The sequence below is a fragment of the Pleurodeles waltl genome, chromosome 5 (genome assembly GCF_031143425.1).
Source record: "Pleurodeles waltl isolate 20211129_DDA chromosome 5, aPleWal1.hap1.20221129, whole genome shotgun sequence".
Classification (NCBI taxonomy): domain Eukaryota; kingdom Metazoa; phylum Chordata; class Amphibia; order Caudata; family Salamandridae; genus Pleurodeles; species Pleurodeles waltl.
In genome coordinates this window covers 687,570,390-687,587,304 of record NC_090444.1, presented here as the reverse complement: position 1 = coordinate 687,587,304, position 16,915 = coordinate 687,570,390, and the positions used below count along the sequence as shown (strand labels likewise).

The window sequence follows — 16,915 nt, the reverse complement described above, 5'->3', positions numbered from 1 at the left end:
ATAGTGTAGAGAGGAGATGTACTCCTGTGCCTTTAGGTTTGCTATTGTACTGATATATCTCAGTGGTGATTTCCAAAAATGTTTTTGGGGGACTAGGAGGAAAGGTAGTAGGTAGAGTAGCCCTCTGCTTAAAACAACAATGTAGCAGGCATTGGAGGACACTGACGGAGGAGCACCTTAGGAAAAAAAAACATTGTACATTAAACAAAATCTACCCTGAGAGCACAGCTGTGTTCCATTGAAAACTCTACTTGTCCTACTCTGGTGCTAAATGTAAGAAAAATTGTCCATGCTGTTTGCCATGCAAACAATGTTCAGGAACTGTCATTAAACTTGAGCAGAAGGCAGTGAGATGCAGGTTTTGTTTATAGGCACATTGACAAAGAACGTGTCCGATTTATAACTCCTATATCCATGAACAAAAGAAGATACACTGAAATATAAAAATTCATTTTTTTCAAGGGTACCTGAATAATGGTGAACCAGCTGCTGAAGAGTTTCAAACTGGGCCCGAGTTGTGATGTAGTAGCCCCCATTGTCGAGTTTACGTATCTTATAATGTTTTACATGGTCTCCTTTCATATCGTCCCAGTCACGTATAGATAGTGAATAGGCACCTAGTAAAATCACAACAATGGTAACAATTACAAACACAATCAATGCTGTGCAAAAAACAAAAAAGTTAACTGGATCATGATAAATTTCTGTAAAGGTAGGCTATATCATGTCATTTTGTTGATGAAATACAAAACAAGCATTTGCTTTGCAATGGGTCTTACGTTTGCGCAAATTAGAGCTATTAGCATTGTAAATTCCTAACTGGACTTTTCTTGCCACTTAAATTGAAAATAAAAAGTAAAATAGTTGCCATGAGCGAGCCGATTCAAATCGCCACGGCTGCCATTAGCATGAGCGCGAAGGAGAGACACAAAAGGAGAATGAAGTTTGCTCGCAGTCAAACATATTGGCAAACGTGCAATTATCCATGCAACAGGGTCGATGTCGAAGGCGGTAACAAAACCACCCCAAGGAGGGACAAACGTGAAGTATTTATCAATGATTACAAATGATTTTTGAAAGGCAAGCCCACAAACAAGTGATAGTGATGGGTGTGTGGTGGGCGTGGTTGAAAGCCCACAAAGATTACAACACGTCAGAGAGCTTCCGCGCTTGACCTAAAAAGTATTTCCAACCTTTGTACAAATACCATATTGCCATTGGACGTCCAATTAGGCAAAACATAATAAATCCATGATCACGGTATTAGACTGTAACTATGCATTTGCCAATGCTATTAAAGTGCATTTCTCTAAAATGTTGTTAATCAAGGGACTTTGCTGGAATCCATTAAGTTGTCCACTGCCAGAGGACAGGTATTTGTTTAAATACTTGGGAATTAATCGGGGAGGTTTTTTTTTATCAGAGAATAGTTGAAATGGGTGACAGTAGGCCAGGTATTTATTTTGTAATTTGCCTGGGGGGAGGGGGAAGTGGAGTTCTTTTTTACATGTTTGGTGTGGATCCCTCACTATGCCTCTGTCCAACGTACATGTTGAAAGCAGGAGCAAGTATGAGAAGTCTAAATTCAACATAAAATGCACTCTTGCTGCCTATTTGTCATCACTCAGAAAAACTTGGTGCAAACATTCCCTTAATTCACATCTCCCCATATACGTGCACAATAAACTTGGGTGCATACAACTCATAAATGACAAATAATAAACATTATCTGGAATGATAAACATCTTGAACAGTATGACATCAATTCCTTACAACACTGTTGACAAATTATCAACATCATGGACACATAACCTCAATTCTTCATGCTGTGGCCATCCATGAATTTACCAAACTGATCTCAAACAACATGAAACCATGATCGAGCCCGATCATAATCCTGCCGGCAAATGAAGACACCACAATGTGAGTGACTCTCACTAGCCACAAACCAACATCAAAGTTATTTTCAAGAATAATTATGTGTTTAGTACGTGTTGCCAGCAGTCTTTAATTTCATCAAAGATCAATCACAGTTTCGCCCAAGGCGTCTCTATTTTCATCAGAGATCAATCACAGTTACGCCAAGGCCAACAAGTGCTTCGTCTAATTTTGCCAATGTCACAACAGACTTATTTAGGGCTAGAACTAATAGTTTTTCCAATATCTCTGTCAACAGGTAGCCATCTTCTTGGCAAACTAAATAATATTCCTCGTATTACTATCCATTTTGAATTATGGAGGGTCAACTGAAAGCCATAAGGCCCTGCTATAGCCTTGCTCTCTAAAGCATGGTGTATAAAGTATATGATTCTCTGATAGAACCCCCACATATCTCAAAGACGTAATAATAAGGAATCATAACCAAGGTCCATTATTGGCACCTTATTGGAAGTTTGTCTGCCCCACTAGTACCAAATGGTATCTACACATGCCATATTGTATTTATGTCTGTCTCACTACTAACAAGTTATATCAACACACAAAAGTAACCGTCTCATCAAGGTGCAGTCATTCCCTCATTATTTAAGTCCATTTGGATGCTGTATACCTTTTCTCCCCAATTGCGTCATCTTTTGGTCTAGCAGAAGTGTAATTTAAGTAATAGAAACAATAGAAAAGGTAGAACAAAACACTGACACAAGATATTTTTGAAAAGAGAGAAAACATGCCAAAAACCCAAGATTATAGCAGGGTTAAGCCATCATCCAATATATGAGCCCCTCGCTTCACTACAAGGGAAAGTGACAAGTGCAAAGAAACATTGTTTCTCATATTACAGATGCAAAACATCAGTTTTCTATTAATAAATGAGTTGAGTAGCATGGCTATATTGCTAACACAATTTCTGTAACATCCCACACTACTCCTCATGTCTAATAAGACGATAATATTTATGCTGTTACAAACATTATGGTCACTGTTCCATAACCAAATGCATCTTATTACAAAAACATTCCTCCTTCCTTAATACCAGATCCTCAGTTTCTTTCTAACATGTTAATAACATACTGTTTCAAACATAAGGTCCTGCAACGTATCAATCCCCCAAAAATAATGCAGTTCATTATCGATGTTGAGGCCTTGCCCCACAGTTTTCAATCTCATTATACATAATGCTTCCTGTCATCTTAAGTAGAGCTCTTGATTACTTCCCTTCCTATCTTGTAGTGCAACTTCTATACCATGAAAATGGAAACCCCTATGGTGATCCTGTTGTGTGCATGTTAATGTATGTGAGGTAAAGGGGAATTTGCATTCACCTTGTTTCACCGCCCTAAAATGTTCTGCAATCCTCTCTTTCACCGGTCCAATTGTAATGCCAACATATATTCTGCCATATTAGCATTTAGACCACATATCTGGACAACTGATGATGTACTTCATAAAGTAAGTAGGACTATCGTTAAAATTAAATGATCTAAGTTCCTTGGCAATCCTGCACAACTGTACAGTGGCCACATTTGTAAAAACACTTCATATGTGTTGTTAACCAATTTGTGCATTGTTTTGTATTCGGGTAACTGGGGCTAATAAGGTTCCTGACTGTCTTAACCCTACGGAATATTAGGTTAGGGAATTTCATGATATATGGGTCAATCTTGTCATCCTTTCTTAATATATGCCACTGCCTACCGGCATGGTGGGCTGAACCACCATATAATGAACAGCGGGCCCTCACCCACCATCAGGCTGCCTCCGACATGCAGCCTGACTGTGGACGGCATCATTATCCGACAGGGCAGCGCTGCTGCCCCTCGGATAAGGATCCCATTTCCTCCAGCCTTTCCCTGGCGGCTTTCCCTGCCAGGGAAAGGCAGGCGGAAGGGGTGCTCCGGGGCCCCCCTGGGGGACCCTGAACTGCACATGCACTTGGCATGGGCAGTGCAGGGTCCCCTGTGCAGTGATCTGCGTGACGGGTGCAGCTGCACCCACCGCACAGAGGCATTGACGGCGGCTCCATGTGGGCCCAGCAATGTTTCCGCCCCACGGCCCAGCAGAATGTTTATTATACGGCCAGCAGGGTCCCAGGGGGGCTGGCGGTCTATAGAAAGACAGCCAGCATGAACACGGCTGAGTTAACCGCCATGTTCATAATGAGGGCCATAATCTCTAATTAGAAACCTCTGTTCAATGCCTCCCAAGTTCCTACAAAATTAAATCTCTGAGCTACAGTTTCTCCTCGCCATAACCATGTCCCCGAATGGAATAGCAGAAAGTTGATGTTTTAGGGTGGGCACCCGTAGCATGTAAGATCACATTATAAGATGGTTCCTTTCCATGCATACTGCTCAATAAGTGTGGAACACTATTATATAGTTCCACATCTAAGAACTGTATGCATTCAAAGTCATATTTCATGGTGAATGTCATGTAATATGTGTTAGAGTTAAGATAGGTGTTAAATTCGATCAGGTCAGCTAATTTCCCCGACCAGACCATCAAGATGTCATCTATTAACCTACCCCAGTAGTGTATATGTTCCAGCCATTGGGGGCGACCTAGGCCCCAGACCCACTCCTCCTCATATCACCTATAAAGAGGTTGGTGTAAGATGGAGCGAATCCGGAACCTATCGCAGTCCCGCATATTTGATGGTACCACTTATTGTAAAAAATGAATACATTATTGTCTAGTATCAGTCTAATCATTGTAACGAGCATTTCTCGATGTCTAAGGAGTTCCACTGATCTTTTATTCGGGTAGAATGTCACAGCAAACATACCAAATTCAGGTAGTATGTTGGTATATGGGAACACCAAATCAAGTGTGACTAGAACCATACTGTCCTCCCATGTGATGTCACACAGCATACTTAAGACATGTTTGGTACCCCATATGTGAAATAGGAGATTTGATATGAAAGGTTGTAAAATGTATCACCAATTTGCAAAAGTTTTAATGTGTGCCCACCTATACCTGACCCTATAGGCCTACCTGGTGGAAAAGGTGCGGTCTTGCGTATCTTTGGAAGTGTATACAGACAGGGGTATCTCAGCTTATCTATCTTCAAAAACAGATACTCCTCAGGTGACAATAGTTCTTCTTCATACCATTCTTAAATCTCATGATTAACCTTTAAGTCAATGCTGTGTATTGGATTGCTAGATAAGGAGGTGTAGCATGAAGTGTCAATACATTGTGTGTATATCTCACTATTGTAATCTACCTATTTCATTACTACACAACATCCCTGGTCTGCCTCTCAAATAATTAGTATACCGTCTTCCTGCAATGTTTTCAATGCCAATTTCTCTTGTATGCTGAGATTATTCTTCAACCATTTGACTCTATTGTTGGTAGTGTTACGTGATTAGCGATCTAAATCTCTGCACATATTTTTATAGAACATGTCACAACTATTGTCTGAAGGGAGATTTGGGTCCCATTTACTTTTCAATTTCAAACCACTATCCTTACTATAACACCTAAAGTATCTTGTTCTCCAGGCGTTATAGAGAGGCGACTAGCATTATCAATCATGTCTTGTATAGTAAGATTACTTGATGGTACCTTTTCTTTCTCCCATGTCCGGTACGAACTATGTGTCGCAAAGTGTTTTTTCAATTTAAGTTTATGGACACATTTGAAGATACCAGTTTTCAATACTTCTAGGTTCACATCGACAAGTGGACAAAATCTCAAGCTTTTTTTCAAAACTTTATTCATATCTAGTGAAAGTGTCTTATCTGAGAGATTCACAACCTTAAAATCCAAATTTGTCAAATTAAGGTTACCAGTTCCTCCTTCCTTCGAGACCATGACCTTGTTTGCATCCCAACTCTCTCTCTTGATTGCTCCCTTTGTTATTTTGCCTCTTCTAGTTTTCCTGTGTTTCTGGGTCTTGTGTTCACAATTTGGTTGCCTAAATGTATACGGTGCAGTTCTAGTAAAAAAAACGCTTCCCACTATTGCTAGAGGTGCCTTCCTATGGGTCTGGTATGCTCTCATTGTTGCTAGATAGTGCGCTACAAGAGTCGTTACTCATACTTGGCTGCTCAATCAATCCCCCTGGTTTTCTATCCAACAATTAAAGGCTCCAAATTATTTCTGTAATTATTTCTGGAGTGCTCGGAGTCCATAATTGTTGGACCAGGATGTGTTCCTACAAGAGGGAGATCGGGTGGCTTTTCCTCCTCCTTGAGCCCCAGTTACTTGGGAGCAACACTGAATACTATTTTTCATCTCTGAAGTGACTCTGAACTAAAGTGTGTGCACCTACATTCCCAGTCACCAAATGTTTTGCTTATTTTCCACAACAGTTTTAATCTACAGACGCACCATATGCTCTCCAACATGTGGGAAAGGGTCATGAGAGGAGACAAAGCTGGCAGGCTAGTAAACCCCCCAGATCCCTGCATGGGGCCATATCTTCCATGTGCACAGGCACCACAAACCCCACCACCTCTCAATTCCACAAAATCTTCTCTTTTTGGAAGTTATTAAAGAGCAAAGGGAGATAGCTAGGGGTAAAAAGCGAACTAGTCCAGAGAAAGGAAGTGAAGAGGCCTTCACAAATAAAACATGCAATAAGAAAGGTGCCTTGTGTGATCTGCTCCTTGCACAGACCAAGGGCCTGATTTAGATATTGGCGGAAGGGTTACTCTGTTCTGTTACAAGGGTGACCGATATCCCATCCGCCAAAATCTAAATCCCATAGAAAATATTGGGATTTAAATTTCGGCAGACGGGATATCCGTCACTGTTGTGAGGGAGTAGCCCATCCACCGAAATCTAATGAAGACTCCAAGTCTCTCCCTGATTAATTGTATCAGAATAGCAGTCACTTCCTCATCCTTCATGCACGCAATGGAAGCATTGCATAGGATTGTGAAAATTGCAGATTTTTTAGAATCTTTTAATATACATTTTTTCTCAAATATAAATATTGTACTGCACACAGTACCCATTCTGATACACGCTCTGTGCAAAATAGACAAACTGATTCACTCCCCCACATGTAAAAAAACACTTGTGTCTAGGATGTTTTGTTAGAAGCTAGAGGAAAGGGGCAGAAGTACTTGCCATCACGATTGTGAATTGCCAGACAGCTACAACATGTATGTGGCGACTTCATTTGCACTGTATTTTTCTGACTACTCCCATTACACACTCTTACAAACCACTGTCCTAATGTAGGCAAAAATGCAAAATATTCATATTATGGGCAAAATTGACACCAATGGATGTGCCTCTTTGGTAGTTCCAGCAGACAAAGGATTTTTTATGCCAATGAGGAAAATATGAGATTTGCAAACTAGAGTAATTGCTAATTTATTTAAAATTAGTGTTTATTTTTGCGATAGCAGTGCCTTCAATGTGCAAACGAGTCACATGAAATGGACTGATCCTGCTGCGTAGAAAATGGAATTGTGGAAAACTCTTTAGGGATTGCAAATAAAATACATTTACAATAAATACATTCCTTTAATTTGTAATTTCTACATAAGAGATGTTTCTTTATTGAGACTCAGTATCAGAAAAAAAAACTCGTATCTTCCTCTATTGCTAGAAAGTATATGAAATCACTATATAAAATAAAGAAAGGAGTGCACCAGTGGAGAGTGAGTGAGGACGATAAATAGGGATCAAATCACCCCTTTTAGTTAACAAAATCCTGTAAAGAATGCTTTTTGTCATCAATAACAGAGCAATGTTGCTTTAAGGCACATTGGTGAAATGGTAAACCAAAAATAATTTAAATGGATGCCATATTTCAAATAATATCTGTGGACTGAGATCCAGAAATTCGTCAACATGTCCTTTCAATTTTCTTTCCCCACAAGAGGCAGAGTACCTGAATCACAAATTAGAGACCCTTGAGAATGTTTGTGTTATTGTTAGAGAGACACAAGCTCTAATTTATCAATATTGATGAGTGAAGTCTAGTTGTAGTCAAAGATGGGTGGGATTCTCACAAACCTCTCCACTGTCTTCATTAGTACAACACATATGAAAAGGAACAGGCTGTGAGTTTTAATATCTGAGATATATGTGCTCCTCCCAAGGGAAACATCTACCATGGTCATAAATGACCTTGGTGCAGAATTCAGAAATGAAGAAAGGTGAGAAAAATCAATGAAGCTTCTACCAAGGTCTAAATGACCTTGGTGCAGAAATGAGAAATAACGGAATGTGAGTAAAATACTTTGATAGGTCTTCAGCTGGTTTCTGAATAATGAAATCAGAATTGCAGGGAGCAAATATTCTTCTGCGAGGGTTCAATGAACAACTAAATACCTCTGCTCTTCATGTACAATAGTCTCACATTGCTAGCACAAATCACTTTTAAGAGGTGGTTATCATAGGCAAGTTCAAGATACAGTTGATTTGCAGGTGTTTCTTTTAGAAGATGTTGCAAATGAGCTTGGCTGTCCATCATGACTGGTCCAAGAAAAAATGAGATCTTCCCTCGAGAGCTTGCTGTATTTGCTGTAGTCTTCAGTACTCTTGAAAAGGATTCTGAGCTACTGCTGTAAAGAGGGAGATGAAGAGGGGAATTTTTTCTAAGGTGAGTTCTCAAAAAGGTATAATCACAAATGCTCCTACTGAGTGTGACGGGTGCCTTTTTAAGGTGGCTTATAAAAGACAAAAAAATATTTCTGCCCTGACCTTTGAAATCAGAAATTGTAAAGCTGGAGAAGAGAAGGCTGTCTGCCTTCCACGGCTTGCTGGAAACACAAATTGATCCTTCAACCATCAATTCCCAACTTGTGCATATGACTCTTTCCTAGGTTGCTCAAAGTCACCTTGTTTCCTGTGGAGAATAATAAAGCCCAAAGCTGCTGACCCCACTTGCAAAAACGTCCCCCTTAACACAGAAAGCAAAAAGAGACAGGGGTTCTAATGAAAAGGATAGGCTGCTGAGGCTGAGGAAAATACAATTAAAGCAGGAAATACTCCGAGTTGGTTACCTCCATTGCCTCAGCCTGGCTTTATGGCTCGAGGGATAACCTTGCACAAAATGGTAGAGTGTCTTCTCACCATTTTGTGAGAAAAGACATTTCACTGGAGTGTTTGGACAAATAGTAAATCAAAAATAGCATGTGGATTAAATATGGCTTCAAGAATATCGAGGACAACAATATTGTGAAGGTGAGTTTCTATGAGTAAGCTAAGTTTTACTATACATAACTCTGCATATATGTACCTTGACAATATATATATATGTATATATATATATATATATATATATATATATATATAATCCTCAATAGATGGAACAATAACCATCTAACGGCTGCACAAATCCTGTGAATTAGATCCAGACCATTGGAACAAAGTCGTATTCAACAAAGCCGTGTTGAATTCATCAAATTTTATTGGTTGTAAAGGTTGTACAGAGTCCTGGAGAGAAATGTCAACGCGTTTCGGCAGAACGCCTTCAACTGGACAAATCCGGCCAACAAGCCGGCACCATATATATACAGGTTAAACTCCATCCTTTATTTCCATAGCCTTCTAGTGTGATCTACTACAGCGGCCATCTTAACACATGCAAAAACCTAAGGGTTTGGCTTTGCTATCATTAAACGAATTGCTTCCGACAATTTGAACACCAATATATCATACATACCACATAATTGTCATGAATGCATATTGCATAACATGAATTAAATATAACAAAATTTGTTAAATAAATGTTGTGAACATGAAATTATTAATACGTGACTTGGACCAATGTTGTCGATTTTTTTGATCAACTACCATCACTTTAATTTATCAAATATTTGTAGGACATATTTTTCAATGTGGATTTCTATCTATGGATGACTATAAATATTTCAAATAAAATTATCATAAATATTGTAAATATTGCATAATGCTAAAAAACATTATAAATAGTTTTTTTTGTATATAAGAGATTAATCAGTACATATAAGCCAGTCAATAAAATGATTATTATCCTATGGTTCAATACAGATTAGTGTCTAATGTAATTATATTTTACAATATCTAAAATCATATTCATTATTGCAATCAAATATATTACCACTTCACTATCTACCTACATATTGTCTATTTAAGTCTGACCCATAAATACATTGGTTCAAAATTGTATCTCATTATATCTAGATGTTTATGAATAAATATCCAGAAAGCAATACATATTTTTTTGTGGTGAATTAAATATTTACCAATGTGGATCTAAGTTGTAGGTTTCCTGATTTATGCATGTATTTAAAAATAGGATTGAGAAGAGGCCGATCATAGACTAAAGTGCATAGTGCTAAAGATATAAAATTAATTCTATATTAAATAAAGTGTTTATAACTGGTGCAAAAGAGTGCTAAAAACATTTTTTTATATAATACAAAAATCACATATCTATTTTCACTCTTCTGTAAGTATTAAATTCTACGGGAAGAAAGATCTTACAAGATTGTAAAAGTAATTGTGTGTGAAAAAGTTCATAAAACATCAATTAGAGACAAGTTTGTTTTCCTGATTGTCTGCAAAATCATTTATAACAGAAAAAACACCCCTTATGTGTGGCAGTTGTAACAATGAAGATGATGATATTATAACCACTTTTAAATGTAAGTAAAACCTCCCAACACTCAAGATCTCTCCATCACTGCAGTAAACAATCATTATTTCATCTTAGATGGACATGTAATTCAGCATCAAGATTATGTCCCCAAGGAGATTCAGAACCTAGTAATAGAATCATCTTCGATTCCATTTGTCTAAGCTACAATGTTCTATCACCGGCTCTGGGATTATTTTTAATGGATTTAATGCCGTAGAATGATAATGTACTGGAATTACCTTTGTGTATGTCCCACAAATGTTTGGCCAGGGGATATGTTCTATCTTGATTTTTAATGGCTCTAAAGTGTTGTAAAAATCTGACTTTTAACTTATGGATGGTACTGCCAATGTATTTTTTGTGACAGCCACATTCGATAACATAAATCACAAATTCCGTATCGGAAGTGATGCGATCTTTAATATCACAATAGCGACCATCAAAGGTTTGATATTTCTGCATGTTTTGTGCATACTTACAAGCCTTGCAGTGGCCACATTTCCAAAATCCCAAACTTTTTTGGCTCAACCAGGATGTACTAGCTTTCGTAGAGAAAAAACTTCTAGTTAGATGATCCCCTAATGAGCGAGCCTTACAAAAAGTTATGGACGGATGAGGACCAATGCTGGACCTAATAATGGGATCATTCTGTAAAATGTGCCAGTTTTTCTGAAGTATGGTTTTCAATGAATCATGCTGTAGGTTATATTGCAAAAATATTCTGGGAGATTATTGTTTTGGATCACTATTGGTTGGTATGTTGTTAAAGAGTAACTCATCTCTACTTTTGTTTTTAACTCTGTTCTGTGCATCCACTAGAATTTTAAGAGGATAACCTCTATTTAAAAACCTTTCCATCATAGTCCCGATTTCCAAATCATATCTACTCTCATCTGAACATATTCTGCGAGCCCGCAGAAACTGGCTATATGGTATGCTCCATTTCAATGCCGTGGGATTCCCACTATTGGCATGTAGTATGGATTTACATGCAGTGGGTTTGCGATATATGGTGGTCTCTAGATGATCATTTTTTACTTCTAATAGGACATCTAAGAATTCAATGGTCTTTCTGCTAAACGTGGCTTCTAGATGAATGTTAAATTCATTATTGTTTAGTATGTTTATATATTCCAACAATAATTGATCAGTGCCATCCCAAATGATAAACAGATCATCAATATAGCGTACCCACAATACGACTCTATCCATATAGACATTGTTGTTTTCAGACCATGCCACCTCCTCCTCCCACCAGCCCATATATAAGTTGGCGTACGTGGGAGCAAAAGAAGCCCCCATAGCCGTCCCTTGTTTTTGTAAAAAACTGTCATTGTCAAAAAGAAACAGGTTATGGGTTAAACAGAATTGTAGCATGGATAAAAGCATATCAGTATGCTCAAGAAATTCAATAGGTCGTGTTTGTAAAAAATATCTACATGCTTTTAGCCCGTATTGATGTTTGATAGAGGTTTATAGGGAGGCCACATCCATCGTAACCATTAGATAGTCTGTATGCCATGGAATGTTGTGTATCTTAGCCAGAAAGTCATTGGTGACACGTAGATATGATGGTAATTCGGTGACAAAGGTGCACAGAAACAGGTCTAAATATCGTGAAGTATTTTCAAGCAGAGACTGATTCATGCTAACTATGGGTCTGCCTGGGGGATGTGATTTATTCTTATGGATTTTCGGCAGAAAGTAAATGCATGGAATTTTAGGCTGGTCAATCTTTAAATACATAAATTCATCATAGTCCATAAGTTGTTTGGCGTGCCATTCATTGAGCATCTCATGATATATCACTTGATATTGAGTTATAGGGTTAATCCGTAGCTTGTCATAATGCTCTGTATTCATCAGTTATCAATAAGCTTCTTTGGTGTAATCACATGTGTCCATGATAACAATATTGCCGCCCTTATCTGAGGGCTTCATAATGATGGACGTGTTGGATCTAAGTGTGTTAAGTCTTTCCAGTCTTGTTGAGTAAAATTGGATCTGTTTGTTGTTTTAGATGGACCTTTGGTGCGGAATTTGTCAATATCACTAATTACTAGTTGATGGAATATATCAATCAAATTGCCACTAGGTAGTTGAGGATTGAATCTGCTTGCCAATTTCAAGTGGCTGTTTTCATGACAATTGGTGATAAATCCCATTTCATTAAGCGTAGAGGTATTGGTGTTAGTGTCATCATTTGTTGAGCATGTAAGTTCATTCCTCTCATTGGCTAGATCATTGATGGCCATCAATTGTGAACTGTCGGCAATGTTGAATCCAGAGACTGGAGCCCTTCTGTTTACATTATCTACAAATACGTTTTTATCCTTATTGGAGAAATGTTTAATTAAACGTCATTTGCGAACAAATTTGTAGAGCTCAATTCGTGTACCAACATAGTCCCACTGGACATTTGGGCAAAAGCTTAATCCTAAATCAAGTATGCGTAGTTGATTATCTGTCAATGTACTGTGAGAGATGTTAACTACAGTGCTCGAGTGATTCAGACTACTGGCGAGTTGGGGGTTCAAATCTCTTTCTATTGTTGGTTGCTTCTTCTTCTTATATATATATATATATCTTCAATGTTCATATATGTGGAGCTAAGGATAGTAAATCTATATGTACCTATTTGCACTTACCTTTTTGATATTACTGACAGGAGATTCCATCCACACAATATTTTTAGCTTCAGTAACTTCAATATTCTATCAGACAACACTCTCTAGGTCAAAGGTAAACAGGAAATGTGAACAACTGCAACAAAGTTTATTGGTAGATAGATTTCCCAACACACCTGAGATCACAAATTCCCTTACTTTAATAACTATTTATAGTCATAGTATCGCTTTCATAGTTGTATGTAATGTGCATAATGTGAAATGATTGTCATCGGGAAAAGTATAGTGAATTTCCAACAATTTTACCAGCTCGTTAGGTAGTAGTCACTGCACACAGTCAATCACAAGTCACAATATAAGGAAAGCCTAACCAACCTACCTTTCGTGGTCTCACTCTCACGTATGAGGTAAGTACCTCTAGGGTTTCCAAAAGATAACAGCTGCCTCTCAGCATCCTTACGGCCAAGTTTGCCAAAGTACCACCTTTGGTAAAATACAAAGAAAATATTAACATACTCACAAAAACATTGATATAGGTTTCAGAATTGAACATTGAGGTCCATGTGCTAATAATGGAGAATATAATAATAAATAATGATTTTCATGAAGAAGTGATCATGAAGATCCCTTTATGAAGAAAGCTGTACTTTAGAATCCATTCACAACAGTGACAAAACCAGTATGAGGAACATCACAATAAGGAAAATCTCCGACAACAGCCCTAAACCTAGTCTTAACAAAACAGCTGTAAATCTAAACCTGACATCATCCAGAAACCTAACCTCAAGCCTACATCTTACTTTAAACCTACCATGAAACAGAACTCTAAGCACAATGTTAACCTTAAGCCTTATATTTACCCCTGCATTTTACCCTTACTATAACCCAAAACTGAACCATAAGCACAGACCTTAACATAAACTGTGAATGAACGCATAAATCAACTTTCAGGCCTAACAGTAATTTAAAAATAATCCAAACAAAAAGACCATCCTTAAGCTTTCAAACAACTTTACTGACACCTGTACACAGCTCTAATCCTAACTATATTATTAAACTTAATCCTAATCCTTAATGTTAGACTTGTCAGCTTTCTGGTGGTCTTCTCCCAAACCTTTTGCCTTACCCTTCCACTTCTTTGCTGATGTTGTTTCTGTTGGCCTTAGGACTCTGCATACTTTACCACAGCTAACCAGCACTTAGGTTCTTGCGCTCTCTCCTTTAAACATGGTGAAACTGACTTATATCCAATTGGCACATTTAATTTTACTTGTAGGTCCCTATTAAAGTGGTACTACATGTACCCAGGGCCCGTAAGTTAAATGCTACTAGGGGGCATGCAGCACTGATTGTGCCACCCACCTAAGTAGCCTTTTAAACATATATCAGGTCTGGCATGGCAGCCTGTGTGGGCAGTTTTAAAGCGTCACTTCGACTTGGTAAAACAAAGCATCCTTTTAATACATATAAGTAATCCCTATGGTAGGCCCTAAACCACCCCAAGGGCAGACAGCAATGTACTTAAAAAGTTGGACATGTATTTTAAAATTTTACATGTCCTGGTAGTGAAAAACTGAAATTCGTCTTTTACTACTGCAGGGCCTACCTGTCCCATAAAATAACATTGGGTTTCCTTATTGCATTTAGTAAGTGATAACTTTCAATTGAAAGTAAGAGGGAATGTTGGGTTTGGTGATTAAAATAATTATAACTTAAAACCCTCTTTAACGATAACATTTGAAAATTCGGAAAACACAACTTTTAGAAAGTTGGCATATTCTTGTCCTAACTATTTGGTGCCAGCAGCCTGTTCCTGGGTCACACATGGCTAGGTGTAACTGGCAGCTGTGCTTTCTGTATTGCTCCCAGAAAGTGAGATAAAGGGGCATAGGTGTTGACAGGATGGACCATCTCTGACTTGAGGAGGGGGAGGAACTATCCCCTACCACACTTGCACATCAAAAACGTGCAGCCCAGCACACTCACAAAGGGCTTTGACTATAGTATTTTGTGACACCAGACAAGCTGGGGCCAGGGCAGGGAGGCAGGAAATTCCATGCGCCTCCGGTGGTGGAAACCTCCATAACCTTCCCCTACTTCAAAGTGGGCACCAGGTATAAATAATGGACCCTCAGATCCAACTCTTCAATAGACCTCTGGACCTGTGGAAGACTCGGACTGCTGTGCTGCTCTGCAAGAAGGACTGCTACTTTATTGCCCTGTTGACTGAGTGAAAAGGACTGCACCTCCATCTTGATCGACTACAAGGGCTAGTTGGATGGCCTCCTGATCAGAACCCCAGGGACAGAAAAGGTTCCAACCACCTTCAACCCAGCATCTGGACTCTGTCTGCTATGAGTCTTGCCCCCCAAGTGGTGCCACCCCAGTCCTGGACCCTTGGAAATGGACCTGAAGGTGCTCTGCCAGCTCAGCTGTGGTCCTAGCAGAACCATGCAACGTGACATATCAACACGCAACCCTGTGTTGGAACTGCTTTGTGGCACAACCCCAAGGCAGGACCTCTGCAGCCCCTCGCAGCCGCCGCTGTGCGATGCACCTCGATGTATGTCTTTGCATCAGGGCCCCGGAGCGCCACGGAACCGCCACTATGCAACACTTCTCGATGCAAGTCCTTGCAGTGCAGTCCTGCAGCTTTTGTTCAATGGGCCTAACTTGGTCGCTGTATCCTGTCGCACTCCATCCCAGTTGGCCTGAACTTGTTACTTTGTCCTGGTCTGATGTGACCAGACAACCACAGTGGGCACTTTGTGCTTTTAGGCACTATTTTTGTCTAAATCTTTAAAACTGCATATCTACAGTTTTCCTGATTGGATTTTTATCATTTTGTTCTCATCTGTTTGAAGTGCCGCAAAAATACTTTACACATTATCTCTAAGTTAAAGCTGACTGCTTGTGCCAAGCTACCAGAGGGTTAAGAGCAGGTTAATTTGGGGCTTGCTTGTGACTTCATCCTGACAGTAATTGTGGTTTCTGCTCAATTAGGGTTTCACCTCCAACGACCAGTAACCTAATTTCCAACACTTAACCTTACCTTTATCCATATACTTAAAATTACCCTAACTCGAAGCCAAACCCTAACCCCAGGCTTGACCATGAACCTACACTTAATGTATATAAAACCTTGAGCCTAACTAACTTAACATTAAAGTAACTCCAAAACTAACCTTAGCCCTTCCCTTCACATAATGATCATTCACATGTACCTAGTACCTGGTGGAGACTTGTTGGTCACAGATTGGAATCCTAGCAGGGACAAAGGCTGTCAATTACTAATATTTACAATATTAGCACCTCTTATAGCATCTCGTACTTGAAGTAAAAAGACAGAAGTAGTCACAACATTATATTTTATATTTATTATCGTTGATGTCAAGCAAGGTGTTTTCATAGTTAATTAGGTCTTCTATGTTCTAGTAACAGCAGGTTGTCTGATAAAAGCTGTGCTCTGACTATTAAAAATTATCTTGCTTACTTATTTTAATGATCATAGGAGCAACCAAGTAAGCCTGTAATAAGATCAGCAGTGGAGTGACTGCTGTTAATTTGAAAGTACTCTACCACTTGTAAGTAGAGCTTACTGTCAAATAATACATTGGTTAATTGCATCTCTTTTCTGAGTTGGAGGAAAGCCAGAGAGAGGATATGCTATTGATTCCTTTCTGAAAACTAAGGGCCTTATTTAGAGTGCGTGAAGGAGTACCCTGTCCACCAAACTCTAAAGAAAGCCCCAATATTT

The 16,915-nt window shown here is 38.8% G+C and overlaps 1 protein-coding gene across 2 annotated transcripts in view; it reads right to left on the bottom strand.

Annotated features, from left to right (window-relative positions):
* Window positions 1-16,915, bottom strand: part of FYN (FYN proto-oncogene, Src family tyrosine kinase) — a 473,812-nt gene that overhangs the window by 77,092 nt on the left and 379,805 nt on the right. For both annotated transcript variants that reach the window (XM_069234594.1, XM_069234595.1), the window contains exons 7-8: window positions 13,538-13,641; window positions 468-617 (exon numbers count right to left, since the gene is read on the bottom strand). In XM_069234594.1, the coding sequence (XP_069090695.1) occupies window positions 468-617; window positions 13,538-13,641 (254 nt within the window). The remainder of the gene's footprint in view (window positions 1-467; window positions 618-13,537; window positions 13,642-16,915) is intronic.